This window comes from Lissotriton vulgaris, chromosome 4_1, assembly GCF_964263255.1.
Source record: "Lissotriton vulgaris chromosome 4_1, aLisVul1.2, whole genome shotgun sequence".
NCBI classification, from domain to species: Eukaryota; Metazoa; Chordata; class Amphibia; order Caudata; family Salamandridae; genus Lissotriton; species Lissotriton vulgaris.
Genome location: NC_141691.1, coordinates 1,143,140,542 through 1,143,162,460, shown reverse-complemented (window position 1 = coordinate 1,143,162,460; position 21,919 = coordinate 1,143,140,542). Strand labels below are relative to the sequence as shown.

Sequence of the window (21,919 nt, the reverse complement as noted above, 5' to 3'; positions counted from 1 at the left end):
AGTCTTCTGTTAGTTCATTGGTGCCTCTTATTCTTGCCAAAAGTACTCCTCCTGAACATCACTATCTCTATCCCACAATATGCATTTCACTAGCTATGAGATCATGTAAACAAACCTGCAAAGGTAAAAAAATTGCAGCGCCAGCAAACTCTTCATGTTGAAGGTTAAACTTTAAAACGTAAATGCTTAAGGCCACTGGGTCAGCTAACACCGAAAAACAACCAATGTGTACTTTGAATAATTGATTATGGGCCACATGTATCAATATTGAAAATAGCAATTACCTAACCACTTTTCCTAATGTATGAAACTCCATAGGTTTCATTTAGCAATTCTAAGTGGGCCTCAAATCGACCTACCTCACAAATATTAAAGAGGTAGGTCACACTATGAAACCAATGGGGAATCGCTCAAATCACGGGAATGAAAGCCTGCTGGGGTCAGTAGACCATCATGTCTGTAACTGCATTTAAACAATGCAAGATTTTTTTTTAAATGCAGCCCATTTTTCTTAAAGGAAAACAGGGTTGCGTTTAAAAAAGAAAAATGAAAAGTTTTCTTTTAATTTTTTAGGAGCAGGCAGTGGTTTATGGGACCGCTTCCTGCTCTGACATTTTTTGGTGAACACCATTCACAAAGGGGAAGGGATCCCTTGAGGACCCCTTCCCATTTGCAAAGGATTACCATAAAATGCAAATGTTTTGCAACAGCATTTCGGGTTACAAAATATTCTTACATATCGCGCTATTCTGTATTAGGAAGGGACGCTCAAAACTCGTCCCTTCCTAACACCGAATCGCAAATCCTATTTGCGATTCAGTATAGGGTTACCGAATCACAACTAAGGTTTGGTATAGCTTTTTTCTGACTGCAAACGGTGCAAATCGGATCAATTGAGAGCAGAGAAAAGCCTTTTCCATAGGTGCACATATGATTACAGGATAACTGCAAAAAAATAATAGATGAGTACATGCAAAATGCAATTTCACTGAAAAAGCAGTATAACTCTAAAAGAGAATTTTAAGAGTGAAAGGAGCTATAAATCATAACAAATGAGAGCACAGCCTTGTATGAATCTCTAGTTTCTGCAGAGAATGCACAACAACAATATGTTCGGTACTTCACTTTTCATTGTTAAGTTTAAGACACACAGTAGCCTTTTTGAGCTAATGCATGTAAGTGTAGCTTTTCTGTGACATTTAGGGGTGGAGCTTAATAAGTGCATTTCCAGTGGCTTCAATCTAATCAACAGTAGCTACGTAACTGAAGAACAATACCATTCATTGGTTCAGGTTTCAGAAAAAGTCTTAGGGCCTCATTAGGATGCCGCCACCCTAGCGGTAAACGGAACCGTCCGCCTTAAGGGCGGGGGTCCCGGGGGAGCAAGTGCAGAGTCTCTGCACATAAAAAATAGATCTTTTTATGTGCACAGACTACAGACTACTAGAGATACTAGTCATAATCCCTTTGTGAATAGCAAACAGTGGTAAATCTACACAAATGTTTAAGTTTACTTTTGTGAATCCGGCCCTCATTTTAGACAGGAGGTCAAAGTTTGGACCTGAAGTCTAAGGTCCCAATTCACAAAAGAAAACTTAGGTCTAAGTTTACATTTGGTATTTGGGAGCAAGACTCTTTGCAGCATTTCTTGTTAAGAAACTCGTTCTACTTAATAGAAACATAAATAATGTGTGTGTGTAGGCACCTGGAAGTGACTGCTCATGATGTTAAAAACATAAATACACATTTCTGATATGCTAAATAACTTTTATTGGATTTGGAAAGCAAGTAAGAATGTTGGTCTCATACAGAGTCAGCAAGCATGGAAACTAGTTTTGCTAACACATTCATTATAGACTGAATCACTGCTAAAAACTGCATGCTGGTGGTGTACTTGAAAATCCGGCAGGAGCATATGAACTCTGATTTAGACATGAGCAAATTAAAATGAATCCTCATTGTTAATTCCTCCATGCACACCAACGTTTAGAAACTCAGGTAAAACAGTGAGAGATTTGCTCAAACTATTGATTATATGTTAAGTACTTCTTAGGCATGGGGAATACGGATGCTATGTGTTTGTATGCCTACTAATGTAGGGACACTTCCACCTCACATTCATGGTTTGCTGGATGCCCATGGTGATAATCTACCTCGTTATAAGAGACACATTGTAGACATACCACTGGCAAATGTATCACCAGTGGCAGAAATATCAGTGGAGGAGTTCCCACTTTTGATAGGAAAGGGATTTTCAACCAAACTAGAAATCAGGGACTCCCTATGTTAATGAAACTAGGAATAACTTCAAGCTGCAGAGAGAAGATAAGGCAGTACCAACCGCTCTCCTCAGGCTTGTGAGTAACCCCAAAGGCATTGGTCTTTACTCTCCTGCCCTTTTGCAAAACACTCAATACACTGCGGCTGGTTGCCACAGCGAAAGAAAGGCATCCGATTACTTATTTGCTTCCAGGCATTCCACACCTGGTCACGTGTGGGGCGACATTGATCTTTTGTATAAACGTACGTATAAGAGAAGGCTTTGTAATTGTTTTCTATGTTATCAAAGACATGTAAATACTGAACAAAGGCAAAAGGTCCCTCGGGTGTGAGACAATAATCCAGACAAGGCGAGAGCAGGCTGTGGAATAGGACACAGCTGTTGGGTTCTGCCTTCAGCAGGCGCTCAACAGGACTAGTTCCAGACTCGTCAGGCACCAGCAGCCGGTACTCAGCATGTATCCAGTCAGGCTTAATATAGACAGCTTTAGCAAAGACAATTCGATGGCCCTCATAAATATTTCCTTCCAATACTGCATCTCGCATGTCTTCTACTGAATCCTGGAGGAGCACGTTGGTCATCACGTTGTTGTCCAAGGTGTCGCATTCCGCTTTGGTCAATTTGATTGCGTAGGCGAACTGTTCACGAGTTATCCCCAAGCTGAAAATGCATAACAGACAGTGCTTAATTTGAGGAGGTGGTTGCTGGTGGGGTCCTAGGGCACTCATTTTTGGGGGAGGTGGTATCCACCAGCACTTATTTTTCCTTACCAGACATTCTCTGAATCAATAGAGGGAAAACACACAAATGGGATAGAAGAAGGAAGAGAAGACAGAAAAACCGTCAACAAAGAAGAAAGCAGGACCTTGCAAGAGTGAGATAAAGGGTCAGGGAGTGTCTGGCAATGGATTGAAGATGCATGAGGTAAATTCAAGACTACACAGACTTGGCAATGAGGCAGAGGCATTTACTAGCATTGACCCTGTCTTTTGAGCAGAGATTTGGACACTGGCACTCATTTTGTTACAAATCAAATATGAAAATAGAGATGGGTAAATATCTAGTCAAGATCATTGCTCATTGTGAATACAGAAGAATTGTTCAGATAAAAGAGAGTCTAATCACTAAGACAAAAATACACTTCAAGACCCCTAGTGATGAGAACAAAACTAACAAGACCAATTGCTTTGATTCTCCAAGCATGTTTTTCACAGTGTGCCCTAGTTCAGAGTAGTTACGTGGAAGGCAGATATTCATGATCATGATATTACACAAGTCAAAAAATGTGTTTTAATTTTCAAATTTCTCCATTCGCCTTTTTATTGGTTATGTCCCTTGTAGAAACAGGGGTGAACTTGGGTTTACATCGACGTGGCTACTGCTCAGTGTATCTGTTAGACCAGTTGCAAGTAATCTGACCTGATTTTATTAGGGTTTTATGAGTAAAAATACAGTATGCCGGCCAGCACTTGCTGCCAATGAGACACATCAAAGCAAGCAATATACCTGCCACAGCCCTCATAATTGTGTTACATAGTTCCGAGGTATTCAGGAGATTCAGGGTCAAGACTGTTTTGCATATGGCTGGGTTCAAACTGGAATGGAATGGTGAGCAAAAAATTATCTATTTAGGACCATATTTCTGTACTGGAATGAATGTTTGACATTGTTCAGCATTCTGGCCATTAATTGTTCTTTTTACAAAATATTAAGAACAGAACTCCCAACTTCCAATCCCAGAGCGGCAGAGCAACAATTAATGGCACAAACAGACAATATACAGTCTAGCTTTCGGGGACCGCCAGGTTGTATGTCGCAACCACAACAGTACACCTGGAGAATTAGGGTGATCAGCTCCTGCATATTCAATGCGCATCCGGCTAATATGGGGGGGGGGGAGAGCATGAACCTTCTAGACTGAATCTCCACTTAAGTGTATGAAAGCAATCCGGGGCACACTCACTGAGCCTGTCACACTTCGGGGAATCACAGCACAATGACTGTCTCGATGTGCCCCCCCCCAACCCACCAAAAAGAAAACGTTAGTGGCTGTTGGTAATGTCTGCTTTTGTTTTTTGCATTCATGGACATGGGGATGGACTCTGGCCAACACCGTATGTTCACTACCATGATGCTGATACATCCGCCTTCATGCCATGTCCACCAGCCCCTTTCATGTAGTCGGCGGACTGGGCTCTGATGACTTATAGCTGCAATGTTCCACCGAGTTCCAAGCATCTGCAGGCTCAGTGAAAAGATAGCTGGAGGGGTTCACCATAACCTTCAACTTGTAGGGAAACATCTGAGAATAGGTAAGATCAGCCGACTGCAGTTTCTTTTTCACTCCCAGGTATGAGGCTCTGCAGCCCTGGACAGCTAGGGTGTAATCCGCCACCCATGCAGGAGATGTGGGTCACCTGTAGTATTTCCTTTCAAAGAAGACATCCAGCAGAATAATTAAGTTGAAGGTTTATTCCATAAGAAAGAGCACATCCAAGTACTTCAGTGGCATAAGTTGTTTTCTTTTAAAGAATGCACGTCTTGTAACACCAATACAAACAGTAGGTGAATAATGCTCAGTTAAATCAGAAATTGCATTTTTGAAGATGTCAGTATCACCTTCTCTCTTCCGGTTTCTGCATCTGATTATAAACTCTCAAGCCTTCCGGACCTAAGCTATGTAAAAGCATACACATTTTGCGTTCAGGAGACAAGGATCCGATATTATCCTCCAAAGTGGCAAGGTAATTGAGAAAGTACTCTTTCCATTCAGACCATTTCATGACTGGTTCACCAGGTGATGTCAAAAACTCTTTATGTGTGCTAATGTTTATGTTGATACATGACGAAGATTTAGACGTGGAACTATTAGAAGGACTACTAGTAGAAGCAGGAGTAGTGTTGCTCATATTGCCAGTGAAGAAAAAAAATAAAAACAACTGAAGAAAGAACAACAGAAAAATGAAAATAAAATGGAATAAACTTACAATGCTGCTTCAAATTCTTAAGAACGCTGCAAAAACCATGAAATTGAAGAAGAAAAAAAAAAAAACTTGAAGAAGAACAAAGTACTGATGTGCTCGTATGTAGAAATTCAATTCAGCATTGAAATCGGATGAAAAATCCAAAACGGAAGTACGTGGGGTCACGCAGCTTGACCTTTGTTAATCCAATGAGAAACGTTTCTCCTTGCGTCTGCATCAAGCGTTAAGACACCGATGGTTGCTGATTATTATGGGTGTTGCTAGGATACGATACAATGATGAATGACGAATAACGATGCAAACGTATGACAATGCACGTTTATTTGCGTTGCAGGCACGAATGAGAAGCGTGAGCACCAGCTCTGCGCGCGTCAACAGCAACGGAATGAAACCAAAGATAAACAAATGTAAATTTGCGAGGAAGCGCGAGCGCCAAGTCTGCACGCGTCAACTTACAACAGCAACCAAATGAAATTGAAGGTAAACACAAGTCCACTGTAATGTCACGAAAGCGAGAAGAAAGATAAAAAATAATCTCTAAATGTACTCACGTATTAATCCACAAATCCAGAGATAGTTCAATGCTTTTTTTTTTAAATAAACGAATTTCAATTAAAAGAAAAATGTGTTGGCATCAATTGTAGTTCAAACCATAAAAATGTTCATGAAGAAGAAGAAAGCATGAATGGCAAGCGAAGAAATCCACTGAGGTCTGGTATCTGGCCTTGACCTGTTTTGTCATGGAGAGGGTGGAGTTGAGGATGACCCCTAGGTTGCGTGCATGGTCGGTGGGTGTAGGGGTCCTCCTAGTGCAGTCGGCCACCAGGAGTCGTCCCAGGCCGAGTTCAGCTTCAGTCGGATGTCTCTCATCCAGTCGGCGATGGCCTGCATTCCTTCGTGGAGGTTGGTTTTGGCGGTGTTGGGGTCTTTGGTGAGGGAGAGGATCATCTGGGTGTTGTCGGCGTAGGATATGATGTTGAGGTTGTGTTGTCATGCTACATGGGCGAGCGGTGCCATGTAGATGTTGAACAGCGTTGGTCTGAGGGATGAGCCATGGAGGACTCCGCAAATGATCTCGGTGGCTTAGGAGCGGAAGGGGGGAGGCGGATGCTCTGAGTTCTGCTGGAGAAGGAAGGAGGTGGTCCAGTCCAAGGCCTCCTCTTGGATTCTGACGTCGTGGAGGTGTGTACATAGTGTGTGTGGGCAGACTGTGTTGAAGACGGCTGACATATCAAGGAGGATGAGGGCCCCAGTTTCTCCATTGTCAAGCAGGGTCCTGATGTCGTCGGTGGTGGTGATGAGGGCAGTTTCGGTGCTGTGGTTGTTGAAGAACCCGGACTGGGATGGGTCCAGGATGTTGTTTTCTTCGAGGAAGCTGGTCAGCTATTTGTTGACTGCCTTTTCGATGACCTACGCCAGGAAGGGGAGCATGGAGATGGGTCGGAAGTCCTTGAGGTCCTTGGGGTTTGCCTTGGGTTTCTTGAGTAAGGCGTTGATCTCTTCGTGCTTTCAGCTCTTTGGGAAAGTGGCTGTCTCGAAGGAGATGTTGATAGTTTTCCGGAGGTGGGGTGTGATGGTGCTGCTGGCTTTGTTGAAGATGTGGTGTGGGCAGGGGTCTTCTGGGGATCCGGCATGGACCAAGTTCATGAACTTGATGGTGTCGTCGATGTTGATGTTGGTCCAGGCCAGCAAGCGGTTGGTGGTCGTGGAAGCGGGGGTCTCAGCTTTTGCTGGGGTGGTGACGGCGTTGAAGCTGTCATGGATGTCTGTGATCTTGCGATGGAAGAAGGTGGCCAACGAGTTGCACAGGTCTTGAGACAGTGGGATATTGTTGGTGTTGGAGCTGAAGTTGGAGAGTTCCTTCACAATGCTGAAGAGCTCTTTGCTGTTGTGTGCATTGTTGTCTAGGCGGTCTTTGAAGGAGGCCCTTTTGGCGGATCTGATGAGGTGGTGGTGTCTGCGGGTGGCGTTCTTGTGAGCTGTGTAGCTTTCCGGTGTTTGTTCGCGGGTCCAGTTCTTTTTGAGTTTTCAGCAGGTTTGCTTAGAGGTCTGGAGGTCTTCGGTGAACCAGCTGGCTCTCTTGCTGGTGTGGTTGTTGGGAGGTTTCTTGAGTGGGTCGAGGGTGTTGGCACAGTCGTCAATCCACTGTCTGAAGCTACGGGCTGCAGAGTCGGGTCGGTCGGGTCTGCGGGTGGGCTCTGGGCGAGGGCGGTGGTAAGCTGGTCCTTGGTGACCTTGCTCCAGTTGCGGTGAGGCATGTGTTGGGTGTGGTGGTGTGTGGAGGGTTTCTGGAAGGTGAAGTGGATGCAGCGGTGGTCGGTCCAGTGGAGTTCGGTGGTGTGGTTGAAGGAGACGTGGGTGCTTGCTGAGAAGATGGGGTCAAGTGTGTGGCCGGCAGAGTGGGTGGGTGTTGTGACAAGTTGTCTGAGTCAGAGGTTGGCGAGGTTGTCGATCAGGGTGGAGGAGTTGGAGTCGTTGTTTTTCTCGAGGTGGAAGTTCAGGTCCCTGAGGAGGATGTAGTCCGTGGAGGCGAGGGCATGTGTGCTGATGAAGTCAGAGATGGAGTCGCTGAACTACAGTTGGGGTCCAGGGAGTCTGTAGACGAGGGTGCCTCTGAGGGTGGTGTTGGGGTCGGTGTGGATGTGGAAGTGAAGGTGTTCGGCGGTGCTAAGGGTGCCGTCTTTGTTGGTTGAGACTTTGAGAGTGTTCTTGTGGACGATGGCAATTCTTCCTCCTACTCCGTTGGTGTGGTCCATGCGGGTGATCTTATAGCCTTCCGGATGGCTATGGCGATGTTGGGTGCCGAGGAGGGGTTCAGCCAGGTCTCTGTCAGGAAGGCGACTTCTGGGGCGTTGGTGTCAAGTAGGTCCCAGAGTTCGATGGCGAGTTTGCGGGTGGAGCGGGTGTTGAGCAGGATGCATCTGAGGAAGTTGGGTACTTCGGTGGGCGGGTTGGAGGGCCAAATGCTGGTGAACCTGCAGTTCCAGCAGGAGATGGGTCCTTGAGTGCGCTTCGGAGTGGCCAGGCCGCAGGTGTGTGATTGTCCGGCATTGAGTGTGTGGAAGGTGTTGGAGTCATAGCGGAGGCCGGCGGTATGGTGTTCGTGGGGGCCAGGGGTCCTGGCACTGGTTGCGGTCCAGGTGCTGACGGACGCAGACAGGCTTGCCTTGAGCACATCAGCGGTACGCCAGCGGCGCACCCGCTGCACGCATCCACTGCGTGCCAGCTGCTGTGCGGCCTCCATATGTGGGGCTGAGGGATGGAGGAGCAGCTGGGTAACAGGGGAAGGGTAACAGTGCTGGATATGGTCAGGGGCCTAGAAAATACAGAGGAGTAAGAAAGACAGTGGTTAATACAGCAGAACGGAATGCAGGCGAACGAAGTGGGGCACAACTAATGCAAGCAGCAGTGGTCTTAGGGCACACAGGGGCTCTGCGGGGAGTGACATGCCTGGTGACAGGGTCAAGGGTCACACTTTAACAGCCTTATAGTGTCAGGTGTGTGCCTCTGAAGTTCAAGCTCAGGCAGTAGGCACAGAAAAGAAAAGTTAAGTAACACGGCCCAAATGAGGATGAAGCAGATGCAGGAAAAACGGGCACAGAAATAAAACAAGTATCAGGCAGCTGAGGAATCACAATTAGCACAGTACAAGATCAAGGAAACCTTGGAGGCAGCAGCCTTGAACACAAAGGGCCGGGGGTTCCGCAGGCAGTGACGGCGAGCAGGAGCTGCGGGGAGAGTGCAGGCCTGTGACCGGAGTCAAGGTCTTACGAGCGCTCCCCCTCAGCGGTCACCTTGTGATTGATCTTTGAGAAAAGGACCAAAACAATTCATGATCATCTCAGAGATTTACATTTTTAGCTGGGCAATTCAGGGGCCATGATGCCTAGTATCTGATTCATTCCCACCAGGGTGATAAAATAATGCTTGATGGTCACGTAATAAATGATTATACTCCTGGTTGAATGCTTATTTATGGCTATTATGTAACGCAATGACTGAGTTAAAGACAGAAAGTATGGAAATCCTTCTACTTGGATAGTACATTCTACTGGTATAGGTTTTTTTAAATAGATGCTTACCGAAGGTGGTTTGAAGATGACTGGTAGTATATTAAGGGTTTCAGTTAGATTATGGCAGTCAGTCCACTGGTGCACCCGTGCAGTGGGGTGTGTACTCCTCTGACCTTGGACTGACTGCCACATTTAGGGATCTCCAACAGGAAAGCAGAGGTCTGTGCCATCAGTAGAGCCTCCCTTGTGTCACCTCCCCTGAAGGCACAGAAACTTTTCTGAATGTGTGCCATGTTTCTAGTGGTGGGTCAACAGCGTTTTGTTCTTCAGAAACAAACTCGGAAAGCAAGCGTTTGTTATTGAAAATCAAAACAGAAATATATTAAGCATCAGTGTTTTATCCTAGGTTTTGGGAGTCAATTATCTTGCTTCCTATTTGAGACAGCCATGCTTCCCATCACAGTTTCAAACATGAAAAATATATACTGAAACATCTGCCCCTAAAAAGGGTGAATGGTTCCAGGCACTTTGACTTATGACCCACTATTCAATTAAAGGCTACACAAGTCAACTGTGAAAGCATACCCGGAAAACTCTACCAGGAGCTGCTTCGCAGTCTCTATCTACTAACTTCTTACTGTCTGTCTAATAGCTTTTTTGACACACACAAAAATTGACAGGATGTCCTCACACACCTACCAGGTGTCATGCTTGGTCATTGGGCAACCCCACGCTCTACAAAAACGGGACTCCATTCTGGAGGCCCCTTGTCTAAGATCTGATGGATCTGGGATCCATAAAACAGGTTAAACACTAGTGTGGTAAACTGGTAGAAGTTTTACTTAGCGGAGCACCTGTTGGTATTAAAACTGGGCTTGGAGTGTAGGGGAACAAATGCCCCAAAACCACTAAAGTGTCGACTTGTTTCTGATCCTAAGAGTACACAGCTTTCATCAGGACATCCATGGGATCCTATTAAAGCATACACTATTTACATACACCTTTTGATCTAGAAAAAAACAATACATGCAACTTACATTGCTCCTAGGTCCTGTGGCCACCAGTAGGAAGATAGTGTAACAGGTATCTCCAGTAGACATAGACAGGCAAAATAAGACTTGAATGCCAAGTCCAACGTAAAGATAAAACTCAAGAAGCACATTTAGTGTCATTGCACACCACTCGTGCATTACACACACTGAAAATAAGGGTGTGGTATCACGCAGTGAAAAGTTTGAATATTATTCTAGCCCAAGCTAAAGGTCAGCTGAACCCCATGGAGAAAGGCCCAACAAATCCCTGCAATCACACTCTGAGTCGAAGTAGGGGATGGAAAACGTAGAGACAAGTGTAACATAATCCCCAGCTGAAAATTGATACCCAGTTAAACAGAGAGCCAGTTGTTAGCACTTCTATAGCCCCACTTACTACATCAAAGTGTGTTCCTCTCAGTTAGTCTAGTGTTCTGCCTCGCAACACAGAATTGCTCTCTTTCCATTGCCTATGAATACACTCATCATGGGCACATGAATTAACCTTTTTCAAACTGAAAACAACGTTGTCCCTCTGCGTGCCATGCGACAAGGTAATTATGTTCAACTCAGCATTAGCTGATATAATTCAGTATGTCATGCACAGAGTGCTGTCCAGAGTCAGATGAGCTTCATATGCCTACTCAGGGACAGGAAGCAGATGCCGCTGCTCATGGGAGGTGTAGTACTCTGTTGTGCTAGAGCACATATGATGATGCGGATATTTCTGTGAGCTGGGCCAGCGCTAGCCATGGGCAGCGTGGGCAGCTGCCCAGGGCCTTGCACTCAGCCCACCAGCATGGGGCCCTGCACCAGTTCAACACACCACCAGTCTTCTTGTACTTCTGCCGACGTAATTCAAAGAAAGAAAGGCATCTCTTTGCAATTGGGCCCATGTGAGGGTGGGGAGGGGGCCCCTTCCTGGGCCTCTTGGGGACTGTGTCTCAGTTGCAAAGAGACACATTTTGCAGGTTTGTCCTGTAGGCCTCCTGCTGGGCTGGCCATTCAGAGATGCTGCAGGACGCCCATTTTCAGCACTTAAGCGCCTCACAGGTTTAACTCTCAGCCCCCAAGCAATTCTCACACCTTCAACTCGAAATGGGCTGTAAAAGAGGTGCTTGGAGGTGGCTGAGAAGGGGAGCTGTGGCCCAGGAGAAGTCTGAACAAAGCAGCTTCTGGCACCCTGAATGCATCACCTATGTAAATTAGAGAGGACTCGCTCATTCCCTTTTGGCCCAGGGCCCCAAAATTCCTAGAACCGGCCATGTCTTGGCCGGTCCCTTGCTTCAGCTAATATAACTATGCTTCATGCATGGAGTGCTGCCCAAGGTCAGTTGAATTAAGTATGCCTCCTCCGAGACTGGAAGTAAAAGCTGGTACTCATATGTCCTGCATCTACCAAACTCTAAATGAGGTTACAATTCTCACAGATGTATGAAGGATTTCAGTGAGATGGGGATGTTGTAATTGTCTAATGTGACATCGTTCTTCTGGAGGACCATTGGTTGGCCAAGTTCTAGTTCTGAAAGAGTCTCAAAGGCTGCTGTGGAGATCTTTAATTTTACTGATGACACAGGAATATTGTGATTGGCTTTAGTAGCTTGTCTACTTTCACTGACTTTGCTAATAAAAAGTCTTCAGATATGTTACATAGATATTGGGTGGATAAGATCATGAAACAGGGAACTCGCAGATATGCTAACTTGTTTAATATATTAAATATTCTTTCCTGTTTGCTTGAGGTTGAGTTCATAGTTAATATAGGGAATATGCCTGTGATTTGCATTTTTGACATGGAGGTCCGTAGATCGTGTTTGGAAATGAATTTTTGAAGTGTGTAGTAGTTTCTGCACTATTCACTTCCTGGTTTTGCCTCTCCTTGGATTTGCAATGTCCTATAAAAATTAGATTGCCATTGTTCATGTCATGTTATGCTGTGGGTATTTGTAAAGCATGTTGTCACCCTGGAAGGTATTCTGGCACTATGCAAGTGCTGGGACCTAGTCTGCCTAGACCCTGGGTTTACTCGAATAGGCAAGTCTTCAGCCTCTTTCAGAAATGAAGAAGTGAGGAACAAGCTCTCATGGTATGAGGTAGGGTGTTCCATTCTTTAGGAGCCACCTATGAGAAGGCTCGACCTCCAGCTTAGTTCCTGTTTATGCATGGAATATGTGCTCGTAATAGTCCGGTGAAGTGGAGGTATCTGTGTGGTTAGTACAAGGTGATGTGACTGTTCAGGTAATGGGGCCAAGGTTGTGTAGTACCTTGAATGTATGTGTAAGGAGTTTGAAATTAGCTTGTTTTTGTATAGGAAGACAGTGGAGCTTCCTGAGGTATGGTGTGATGTGGGTTCTATATTGGAGGTTGTTAGGTATCAGGCTACTGTTGGGTTCTGGGTGGTTTGCAGCCTTCCAGCTAGTTGTTTGGGGACTCTGGAATAGAAGGAGTTTCCGTAGTCTAGTTTGTTGGTGATAAGTCTCTGAGGGACGTTCTTCCTGGTGCGATCAGGGAGCTACTTGAAGATCTTCTTTAACATCTTCGGGGTGTGGAAACAAGGTGCTGTGATGGCGTTGACTTGAGTCTTCATGTCCAGTTTGTTGTCTATGATGATACTGAGGTTCCTAGCATGAGAGCTGAGTGAGAATGTGGGTCCCAGTTTAGCCTGCCACCAGTTACAGTTGCAATGTAAGGTGCTGTTGCCAAAGATTACTACTTTTGTTTTGTTCAATGTTGAGCTTCAGACAGCGACTTTTGTCATGCATGTGGGAACTTGTTTCTTGTATTGGGAGTCTTTTTTGAGAGGGACAGTATCAGTTGCATGTTGTCGGCATAGACAAAGATGTTTGTGTTGTGAGCTTGGATGACGTTGCTTAGTGGGATCATGTAAACGTTGAAAAATGTGGGGCTGAAGAAAGTCTTGCAGGGCTCAACAGATCACATTGCAGGATTCTAAGGAGTACAGTGCCAGGCTGACAGCTTGTACTCTCTCAGTTAAGAAGGAGCAGATCCAGTGCAGGGTGGCTCTTTGGATGCCGATCTCCTGCAGGTGTCTAATGAGGATGTGAGATGGTCACAAAAGCTACTGGAAGATCCAAGAGGATGAGGTCCGCCTACTCTCCTCTGTCTAGGATAATGCAGATGTAATCTGTGGTGGCAATGCTGTGGTTGGGCCAGAAACTGGACTGAGTGGCATTGATCAACTGATGGTAATTGAGGTGGTCAGTAAGGCATTGGTTGATTAGGTTTGCCAAGATCTCCTTTGTGTTCTTTATTGAGTTGTTAAAGGATATACCTTACCAAGGCCTTGTTACCAATATGTGTAAAAGATAGTGACTAATGTAGAATGTAAGAGAAGTTGGGTAATTGCTTTTGAGGGCATTTATGTTCAATCTGGATGAGTTTCTATATATATTTTTATAGATGTTTTGGCATTCTGATTTTAGGATGTGTGTGTATCACAAAGCTGATCCTTATATGATTTGATCAGGTCAATGAGAGGAATATATAATTAGGGTTTAACACTATATTACTGAATATTAAGACATGTTTATTCGATGAAAAGAACCCAAAGATGTCACTGGAGGTTGATTTAATGTGGTTGGTAAAGAAATGCTACCTGGGTTTACTTATTCTTAAATTGCAGGTTTGTAGCTTTTTTTGTTATTAATCATAAACATATTTCTGACGCCATTCACATTCCGAGTTTCTCCATTTTAAGATTTGCAAGGTTTGTGAGAACCAGAGGGTTAGCTTTCCTCACTGTGTTGATTTTTTTCAGTTTTTAAGATGTTATATGCTATAGCTATGTGTTGTAATTCTTTTTTCTTTTGAGCATGCTCCATATCTGAAATAGCAGCCATGTTCAATTAGATCAGTTCAATTGAAGTATGGTTGTAAGAACTTGGGTAACTAGTTGAGGGCAGTTGAAACCCTACACAAGTAGGAACCACAATTCTTGTCAGGGTGACACACAAGCAAACTCCAAATTAACAAGTGTTCAACCCTCTGGTAGCTTGGCACAGGGCAGTCAGGCTTATCTTAGAGGCAATGAGTAAAACAATTGTGCAGCACTTCAAACAGGAAAGGGAAAACACAACACAAGATAAATCCTACACCAATTTAGAAAAATATAGTACATTTAAATCAATTAATCAAGGCCAAAATGTAAATTAAATTTGTGCAAAAAACACAAAGCGCCAACTGTGGCGATCTGGTTGCGCTAGACTGGGACAAAGTCACAATTTCTTGCCAAATGTGATGAAGCATAGGTCAGCTACATGGATCCAGTTGAGGCCACTGAACAAGAGTGATTTAAATCATGATTGCGAAGAGTTGCGGTTTGCCATGTCGAGCTTGATATGAGCAGCTGAGGTGATGTGAGATCTGGTTCAGAGATGTGTTGCGTGGAGTTGTGTGGCTGTGATACGAGGTCCCACATTGCCGTTGAGAAGGCCATCAATGAGGGACCTTATGATGTGAAGTTCCGCACACAGGATGGTTCCAAAGAAACTGTAGGCCTTACGATGCAGTGGCTTGACTTGTTGTCGAGGCTGCCATCGAAGAGAGGCTGCGATGTGAGGGCCTGTTTCAGGGATGTTTCGCGCAGTGGCAGTTCCAAGGGCTGCAGGCTGCAATGCACAGTGGAGGCAAAGCATTGGTTCCGCTCAGGGTTGTGCCATGGAGCAGAGGAGATGTGCAGTTCTGCAGGACCAGAGCTGGGCTGCTGAGCACCTTCAGGCCCACAAGGGTCCAGGACTGGGTTGGCACAACTTGGCATGGTTGGACTCACAGATGCTGAGTCAATCCTTGGCAGGGTTAGACACAAGCAAACCCCGGATTAACCATTGCCCAACCCCCTCATATCTTAACAGTGAGCACCCAGGCGGAACTTGGAGGCAATCTGTAAAGTATTTGTGGACCACTGCAAACAGTAAAACTGTGAAAACACTATACAAAAACAAGAACAAAACAACAAAAATCAAATTAGTAGAACTGGAATTCTAAATTTTTAGAGAATGAACAGTAAAATAGCACTTAAAGCACAAAGCACCAATTGCGGCTATCTGGTAACACTGTACCTGTCATAGTCAATAGTGCAGGCCAACCGAGTTACAGTCCCAGAACAGTCCTTCTGAAGTTTTACCTTCTCAAGTTTTGTGTCAAGAATCCCGTTTGAGTTGGAGAGGGCCACGAAGAGCAAGGAGAGTGTGATGAGCGGTTGTCGGCATGGCAAAAAGAGTAGGCCAGGCGTCGCAGACAGGTGGGATGGAGCTTTCCCTTGATGGCCCCCATGGGATTTTAATGCTGCTGTATGAAAAAAAGGCTGGCCGTGCTCCCACTGGATTTAGGTGCAAGCAGTGTGGTCTTGGTACGAACTGAATTGTTCATGGTCACAATTAGCCCAACAGCTTGATTTAAGCTTGGTGAGATACACCAAGGGTCCAGGACCTGAGGGGCACCACTTGGGGGTCAGGAATTCACTGCATTGGGGTCCAGGACCTGCCTTTTACGTCCCTGAGGCTCATATCAGGAGGCCAGTACACTAGCGCTTGGAGCCACTCTGTGGTCCTGGGTTGAAGACGAAGTTGCTGGGCCATTTCTTCTTCCCCAAGCAAGAGGGCAGCAGGCAGCAGATCTACACAGCAGGGAAGCTGTTCCTTTAGAGCAGCAATACAGCATAGAGACAGTCCTTGTAGCAGTACAGCCACAGGTCCTGGAGTGTTCTGAAGATTTGGTGTCAGAGGTCCAATATGAATACCCAGTTGTGCCTTTGAAGTTGTGAAAAAGCTTCTAGATGTTTCCCTTTGAAGTCCCCATGCATCCTGCCTTTCTGGTACTGGTTCCAGACTAACTACAGGGGATATGTTGCCCTTTGTGTGGAGGCAGAAAACAGTATATTCAAGTGCAAGTGGGTCTGTGCCAAGCTCCTCCATTCCATCCTACCAGTGATGGCCCATCCAGGCACGCCTATGCTCCCTATTGTGTGTGACTATCTAGAAAGAATACACAAAGGTCAACTGTCAGCTATACCCAATCATGTGACCCAGGTACAGGCTACAGGCATTAAATAGCACTAAATGCCAACTTTCTAAAAGTTAGGAAAGGTTATGGTTCTATTTTAGAACCACTTGGACAATACGTTGACTTTTTCATTAAAGATGTTGTCCCATTGACGGACTGTTACATCAGAAACAGCATAACAATGATCAATCTGGTTGAGCAGCATCCCTTTGACACAGATTCTGACATCCTCTGTACATTGGACGTCTAATCACCTTATACAAACATCCCCCAGATAGAGGGTCTACTAGTAATCGAACACGTACTCTATACCCCGCCCCGCCCCCATGCTGTTACACCATTTTCTTTTTACAACTGCTCGAACTTTCCCGCAGAAGAAAATTCCTGTTTGAAGACCAATAGTACCAACAAGTCAAAGGTACATCAATGGGGGCAGTTTTTGCTCCCAACCAGGCCATATTATATATGGACCATTTAGAAATGACAAGAATTCTTAATCCATGTAACCTTTTCCACACAGGTATTTCCCTGTCGAAACAGTACATTGACAATATATTCCTTATCTGGCATCACTCAGAAAACACCCTCACACATTTCTTACACTGGCTTAACAACAACTTTCAGGGCCTGAACTTTACTCTGTCACACAGCAGAAGTGAGATTCCCTTCCTTGACCTCAACATTCAATTCAGAAATGTAGAATTAGTTTCAAGTCTATTCCAAAAACCAACTGAGCACAATACCCTATTAAGGTATGAAAGCAACCACCTGCACGACTTATGAGACTCACTCTCCTACTCGCAATTCTTGCATATCAGGAGATATTGCACCCTCAAGTAAGATTACTTATGCGAAGCAACATTCGGTCCAACAAACTCACAGCACGGGGCTACCCACATAGGTTGAAAGATAACTCAATGGAAAGGGCATGGTATTGGCCTAGGGAATGTCTACACTACCCTAAGCCCAAACCTACTCAAAACTAACTTGTCTGTGTCACCACTTTTTCACCGGTGTCCCACACTATGGGGAAAAGCATTTTGAAGCTTTGGGGGGGTCCTTAATGCAGGCAGCCTACAACTTGAATGGCCTCCATTTGCATTCCGGAAAAAGTAAGAACGTAAAGGATCACTTGGTCCGAGCGGCATTTCCTGTCCACAAACCTGCTTGAACAATAAACGAACACTGAGGGCCCCTCACTGGTCATGCAAAATGTGGTAACTGCATTGTGTGTAAATTCACAATCGAATGTAAGGGATTCAGTTTTGGTAACATTAAGGCACAGTTTAAACACAGTTTAAACAATTTTCGAATTGCAACACTTGTAATGTTGTTTACGCTATCCTGTGTCCCTGTGACAAATCTACATTGGGCAGACCACCCAAAAGAGTGCGTATTGGATCTGCCAGCACTGCATCCATCTCCGCTGCCAAACACCCTTGTTGAACATTTTACGAGCGCCTGCCATATCAAGGACGACATAAGGTTGACTGGCACCTGTTGTAAAACCACCACCGAGTGGTACAGATATTGGACAGCTTCTCAACAAAGAGGAACTCAAGCGGATCCTCAGGACCAGGAGCATCCATACTGGACTCAACAGACTAGGAGATTGTACTACCCTGCTGTAGCTGCTCAACCCTCTGTAAACTCAATGATATGTTTCTGTATCCAAGTCCTTCTTACTTCTTCTGACATTCTTGATGTGATACGTGCCATTCCTTTTATATTTTCTGGCAATTATTCCTGATTTCATCTCTCCCACCTCCTTCCTACCTAGATTTGACCTGGTTTGTCATACTAGCTTCACTCACTGTAACTCTGCTCCGCTTTTTTTAGCATTACCATTATTGCTTCTTCCCCTATATCTGCATATTACTCTATATTCAAATCAAGCTCTGGGCTTGCCCCAGGGCACTCTATATCTAAGAATGTATCCCCTTATTGTTTTCACCATGTTCTAATATGTATATCTATTATGTAAATATGAATTATGCACACATCGGTATCGCACAATTTAAGCATCATTGACTGCAATACTGACTAACTGTTCCATGCGTAAGCACACCAACTACTTCTATTGTATATTATCATCAACTATTTAACTTGATAGGTCCACCAATCCTTAGCTCTACTATTCCTTCCTTATTTTTCCTCATCTACTTTAACTGCTTCACTTCTCTAATTTCTATATCCAGTAATGGGGCATAATTATTGTGTGGAATTGTGTCTACATAACATGTGCTGTTTGTATGCTATGCAAATTGTAAAACCCAATAAAATGTGTAAAAACAAATGGGGCACACATCTCCCTGCAATCTACTCCATTCCAAGATGGTTGCGGCTTTTGTTTCACTATATCACACAAGTTCACAGCAGTCATGTGACCAGTCACATGACCCATCCGTTCTGGTTTTTAATTACGGTGGGATCACCCATCTCCTGGTTTCCAGCTCCGACATGCCACAACGTGGACGCAGTCATCTATGCGCTTGTTTCTCCTGTTGGTAAGCCTCTTTCAGCATGTTTGCCCAGCATTTTCCCATCTTCATTTGGCTCGCTGCATATTCTATACTTGCTTGTTCTAGGTCTATCAAGACATCCAGTTAAGGTGTGCTCATTGGACACGCGTTCACGGTCTTGTAATAGTGTGGACAAGCTCCACTAAATTTTTGTTAGGTTCCCACCCCTCACAATGTTTATGCTGATTTTACTCCCATTATCTGGTCCCTCTGTATTAACGGGACTGAAACTGCCTACAGGCTCTTCACTGTGCTCCCTCTGTACATGAGTATCTCATTAGGACACGCTGTTGCGGTCCTTTCTATCGACTTGTCAGTCTCATCCTGATGTTAGGGTAAGCCTGGACCCCGGTATGCCTCTATTCACCATCTTGTTGCATCTTCCTTTCGGCTCATTAGACCTCATCTCCTCTTCACTCCACATCCTATCACTGGCCCTGGCATGACCATGGTATTCACCGTTTAGGACTCCTCAGCCTTAGTACCTCTCATGTTAAATATTAGTTTTAACTTCTCTCCTCTGATTGCATCTAGTTACATCGGACTGGATTGCATTCGCTCCAGTAGCCTCACCTGACCTTCACTTTTTCACTCCTCAGAGTTCCTTCAATCGGATTCACCTTGTCACCCACAGCACAGTATTTATCAAGTCACCTTTTTTACCCCCTCCTATACTGGTCAATCTATTCTCTTTTTTCCTTTTCCCCTTAATGTTTTGCAGGCAATTTTACTCAGGCGTAATACAATGTACTGATGATGATCCCACAATTGATCAAAAGTGATCGAAAAATCATCGACTCTCTGTACACTGTAAACACTATTGCACCTGTCGGTAATCATGTGTAACGTGTCTCCATACATTGATGCTTGTCTTATTTAATGTACGGTATACAAGCATTCATTCTGCCTGAGCCTTTGTTAATCTTTATGTTTTTTGTTTTATGTTAAGTTGGATGCACTTTATTTGGTGTAAACACTAAATATTAAATTGATTCTGCCCTGCTGGACAGCTTGAAATATTGTGCTGATTCTGAGTCTATATTCATCTTTCCTTGCTTCCATTATCCTTGTTGGGGACCAGTGTGCCTAAAACTAGATAATACCCAGGGTCCCCAACCAATCCAGTTGGGTTTCCTTGTTGTTTATAACAACTTTCTAAAAGTGGCATTTTCAGGATTGCAAATTAACATCTGACTTCACCATAAGTAAGAATTTTATTTTGTGATGTCAAAGACACCAAACAGGAACTGGTTACCTATTCCCAGTTGGGCATTACACTCATAAAATGTAATACGGTAATTCCAATTTTACCCTATGGGAGAGGTAGGCCTGGCAGTGCTGAAAAATCAATTTAAGAAGTTTGTTACAAATAGGACATGTAAAACTTAAACTCATGTGTCCTACTTATTAAAAGCAGTGCACCCTGCCCTCCGGGCTGTCAGGGGCTATCCTAGGGGTAACATATAGGTATCAAAAATAGGTTTATTTTGGCAGGTAAAAATTGAAGTTTAAAAAACTCGACATAAAGGCTGCATAACAGGCTTGAGAAAAGTTTAAAGGGGTAAGTAAGTGGGTGGCACAATCAGTGCTGCTGACCCACTAGTAATATTTAATTTATCGGCCCGAAGCAAGTGTGATGCCATTTTACTCGGGACCTATAAGTAAATTAAATATGCCAATTGGGATCAGCCAATCTAACATGTTTTAAGAAGAAAGCACAAGCACTTGAGCAGTGGTTAGCAGTGGTAAAGTGAACAGAGTCCTAAGGCAACCAAAAACGAATTCAGCAAAAAAGGAGGAGGAAAGGTAAAAAATATGGGGATGATCCTCCAGAAAGGGATAAGTCTAACAGGAGGATTGTAGGCAAAATGTTAGTGGAGAACTACTCCAAGGATGCCAGGTCTAACAATGATCAAGTTGTTTTTAATCAATAAATTACTGAATATTAATCAAGGATATACAAAACAAATGCTCGTATGTCTAAAGGAAATCACATCATAAGAAGTATCATCACCACCCTATGACACCACTGACATTATTTGTCATGTATGATGGGTTGCAATATTAAAAGCCTGCAAGAATGATGATGATAATGAGGTTTCCTATATTTCAAATAACTGGATTCATGCACAGGTTTTGGTCACACCCAGCAGATTAATCTTGAGTCATAGAACGGGAAAATATATAAACAATGTGAAAAGGCTTACAAAGGTTTACAAACAAGGAATTAACAGATTACTCATAATCCCTTCCTTATACCAGAAAAGGACCCATGAATGGATGAACAAGCAGTCATGACCTAAAATCCCCTGCTTAGTAATACACTCCCCTCTCCCCAACAAGCCGTATTCAGCAAACAGACAGGAAATACAAATTACTATAGTGTAGGTCTTTATTATATATGGGATAAATTACCCCTTAGGTATATTATGAGGATATTGCAGGTACCAAAATCCCCACACTTTTTTCCCCCAGAAGCTACTCTACTGGACATAGAAATACAACTGGATCACTAGTTGGTTTGGTTTGCAGTTGTATTTACAAAGATATGTAACTGTCATCACTGATTAATGAATTCATTCCTGACAAATAGGTTCACCTTGTTTCAGTTTGCATCTGACCAATAATTTAAACTCCAGCAGCATAAACAAATCCATCAAGTAAACAGTCTTAGTCACTGACCCAGACTCCAACACCAACACAATAGAAACTGACATACAACCAATATACCTAGCTGAAGAATTTGAGTAACCAGCCTGCTTTTCAAAGTGAACACAATTTCTGTAAGAACATCGAATAGGCACCAAGTTGCAGTCACCTCTCAACAAACCACAGCTCAATCCCAAAATCAATCTGCAGACATTTAAAATGCAGTAACTTAATTGATACACTTTTTGAGCTGGATTTACTATGACTGCTGGTGCAAGACTTGCTCATATATGGATGCAGATTACAGGATGAACAGCTTACATGTTTCAATTACAGGACCTCGAACAAATGATGTATTGCTATTTTCTATCACTACCGTCCTGATTCAGATGTGGGTATTTTGTGAACCTTCTGCCTT

At 44.0% G+C, this 21,919-nt stretch overlaps 1 protein-coding gene across 1 annotated transcript in view; it reads right to left on the bottom strand.

Moving 5' to 3' along the window:
* Positions 1 to 1,746: 1,746 nt before the first annotated feature.
* LOC147722994 (uncharacterized) overlaps positions 1,747 to 21,919 on the bottom strand; it is a 73,987-nt gene continuing 53,814 nt past the window's right edge. The window contains exon 3 of the mRNA XM_086965393.1: positions 1,747 to 2,941. Within this exon, the coding sequence (XP_086821519.1) occupies positions 2,350 to 2,941 (592 nt within the window). The 3' untranslated portion in view covers positions 1,747 to 2,349. The remainder of the gene's footprint in view (positions 2,942 to 21,919) is intronic.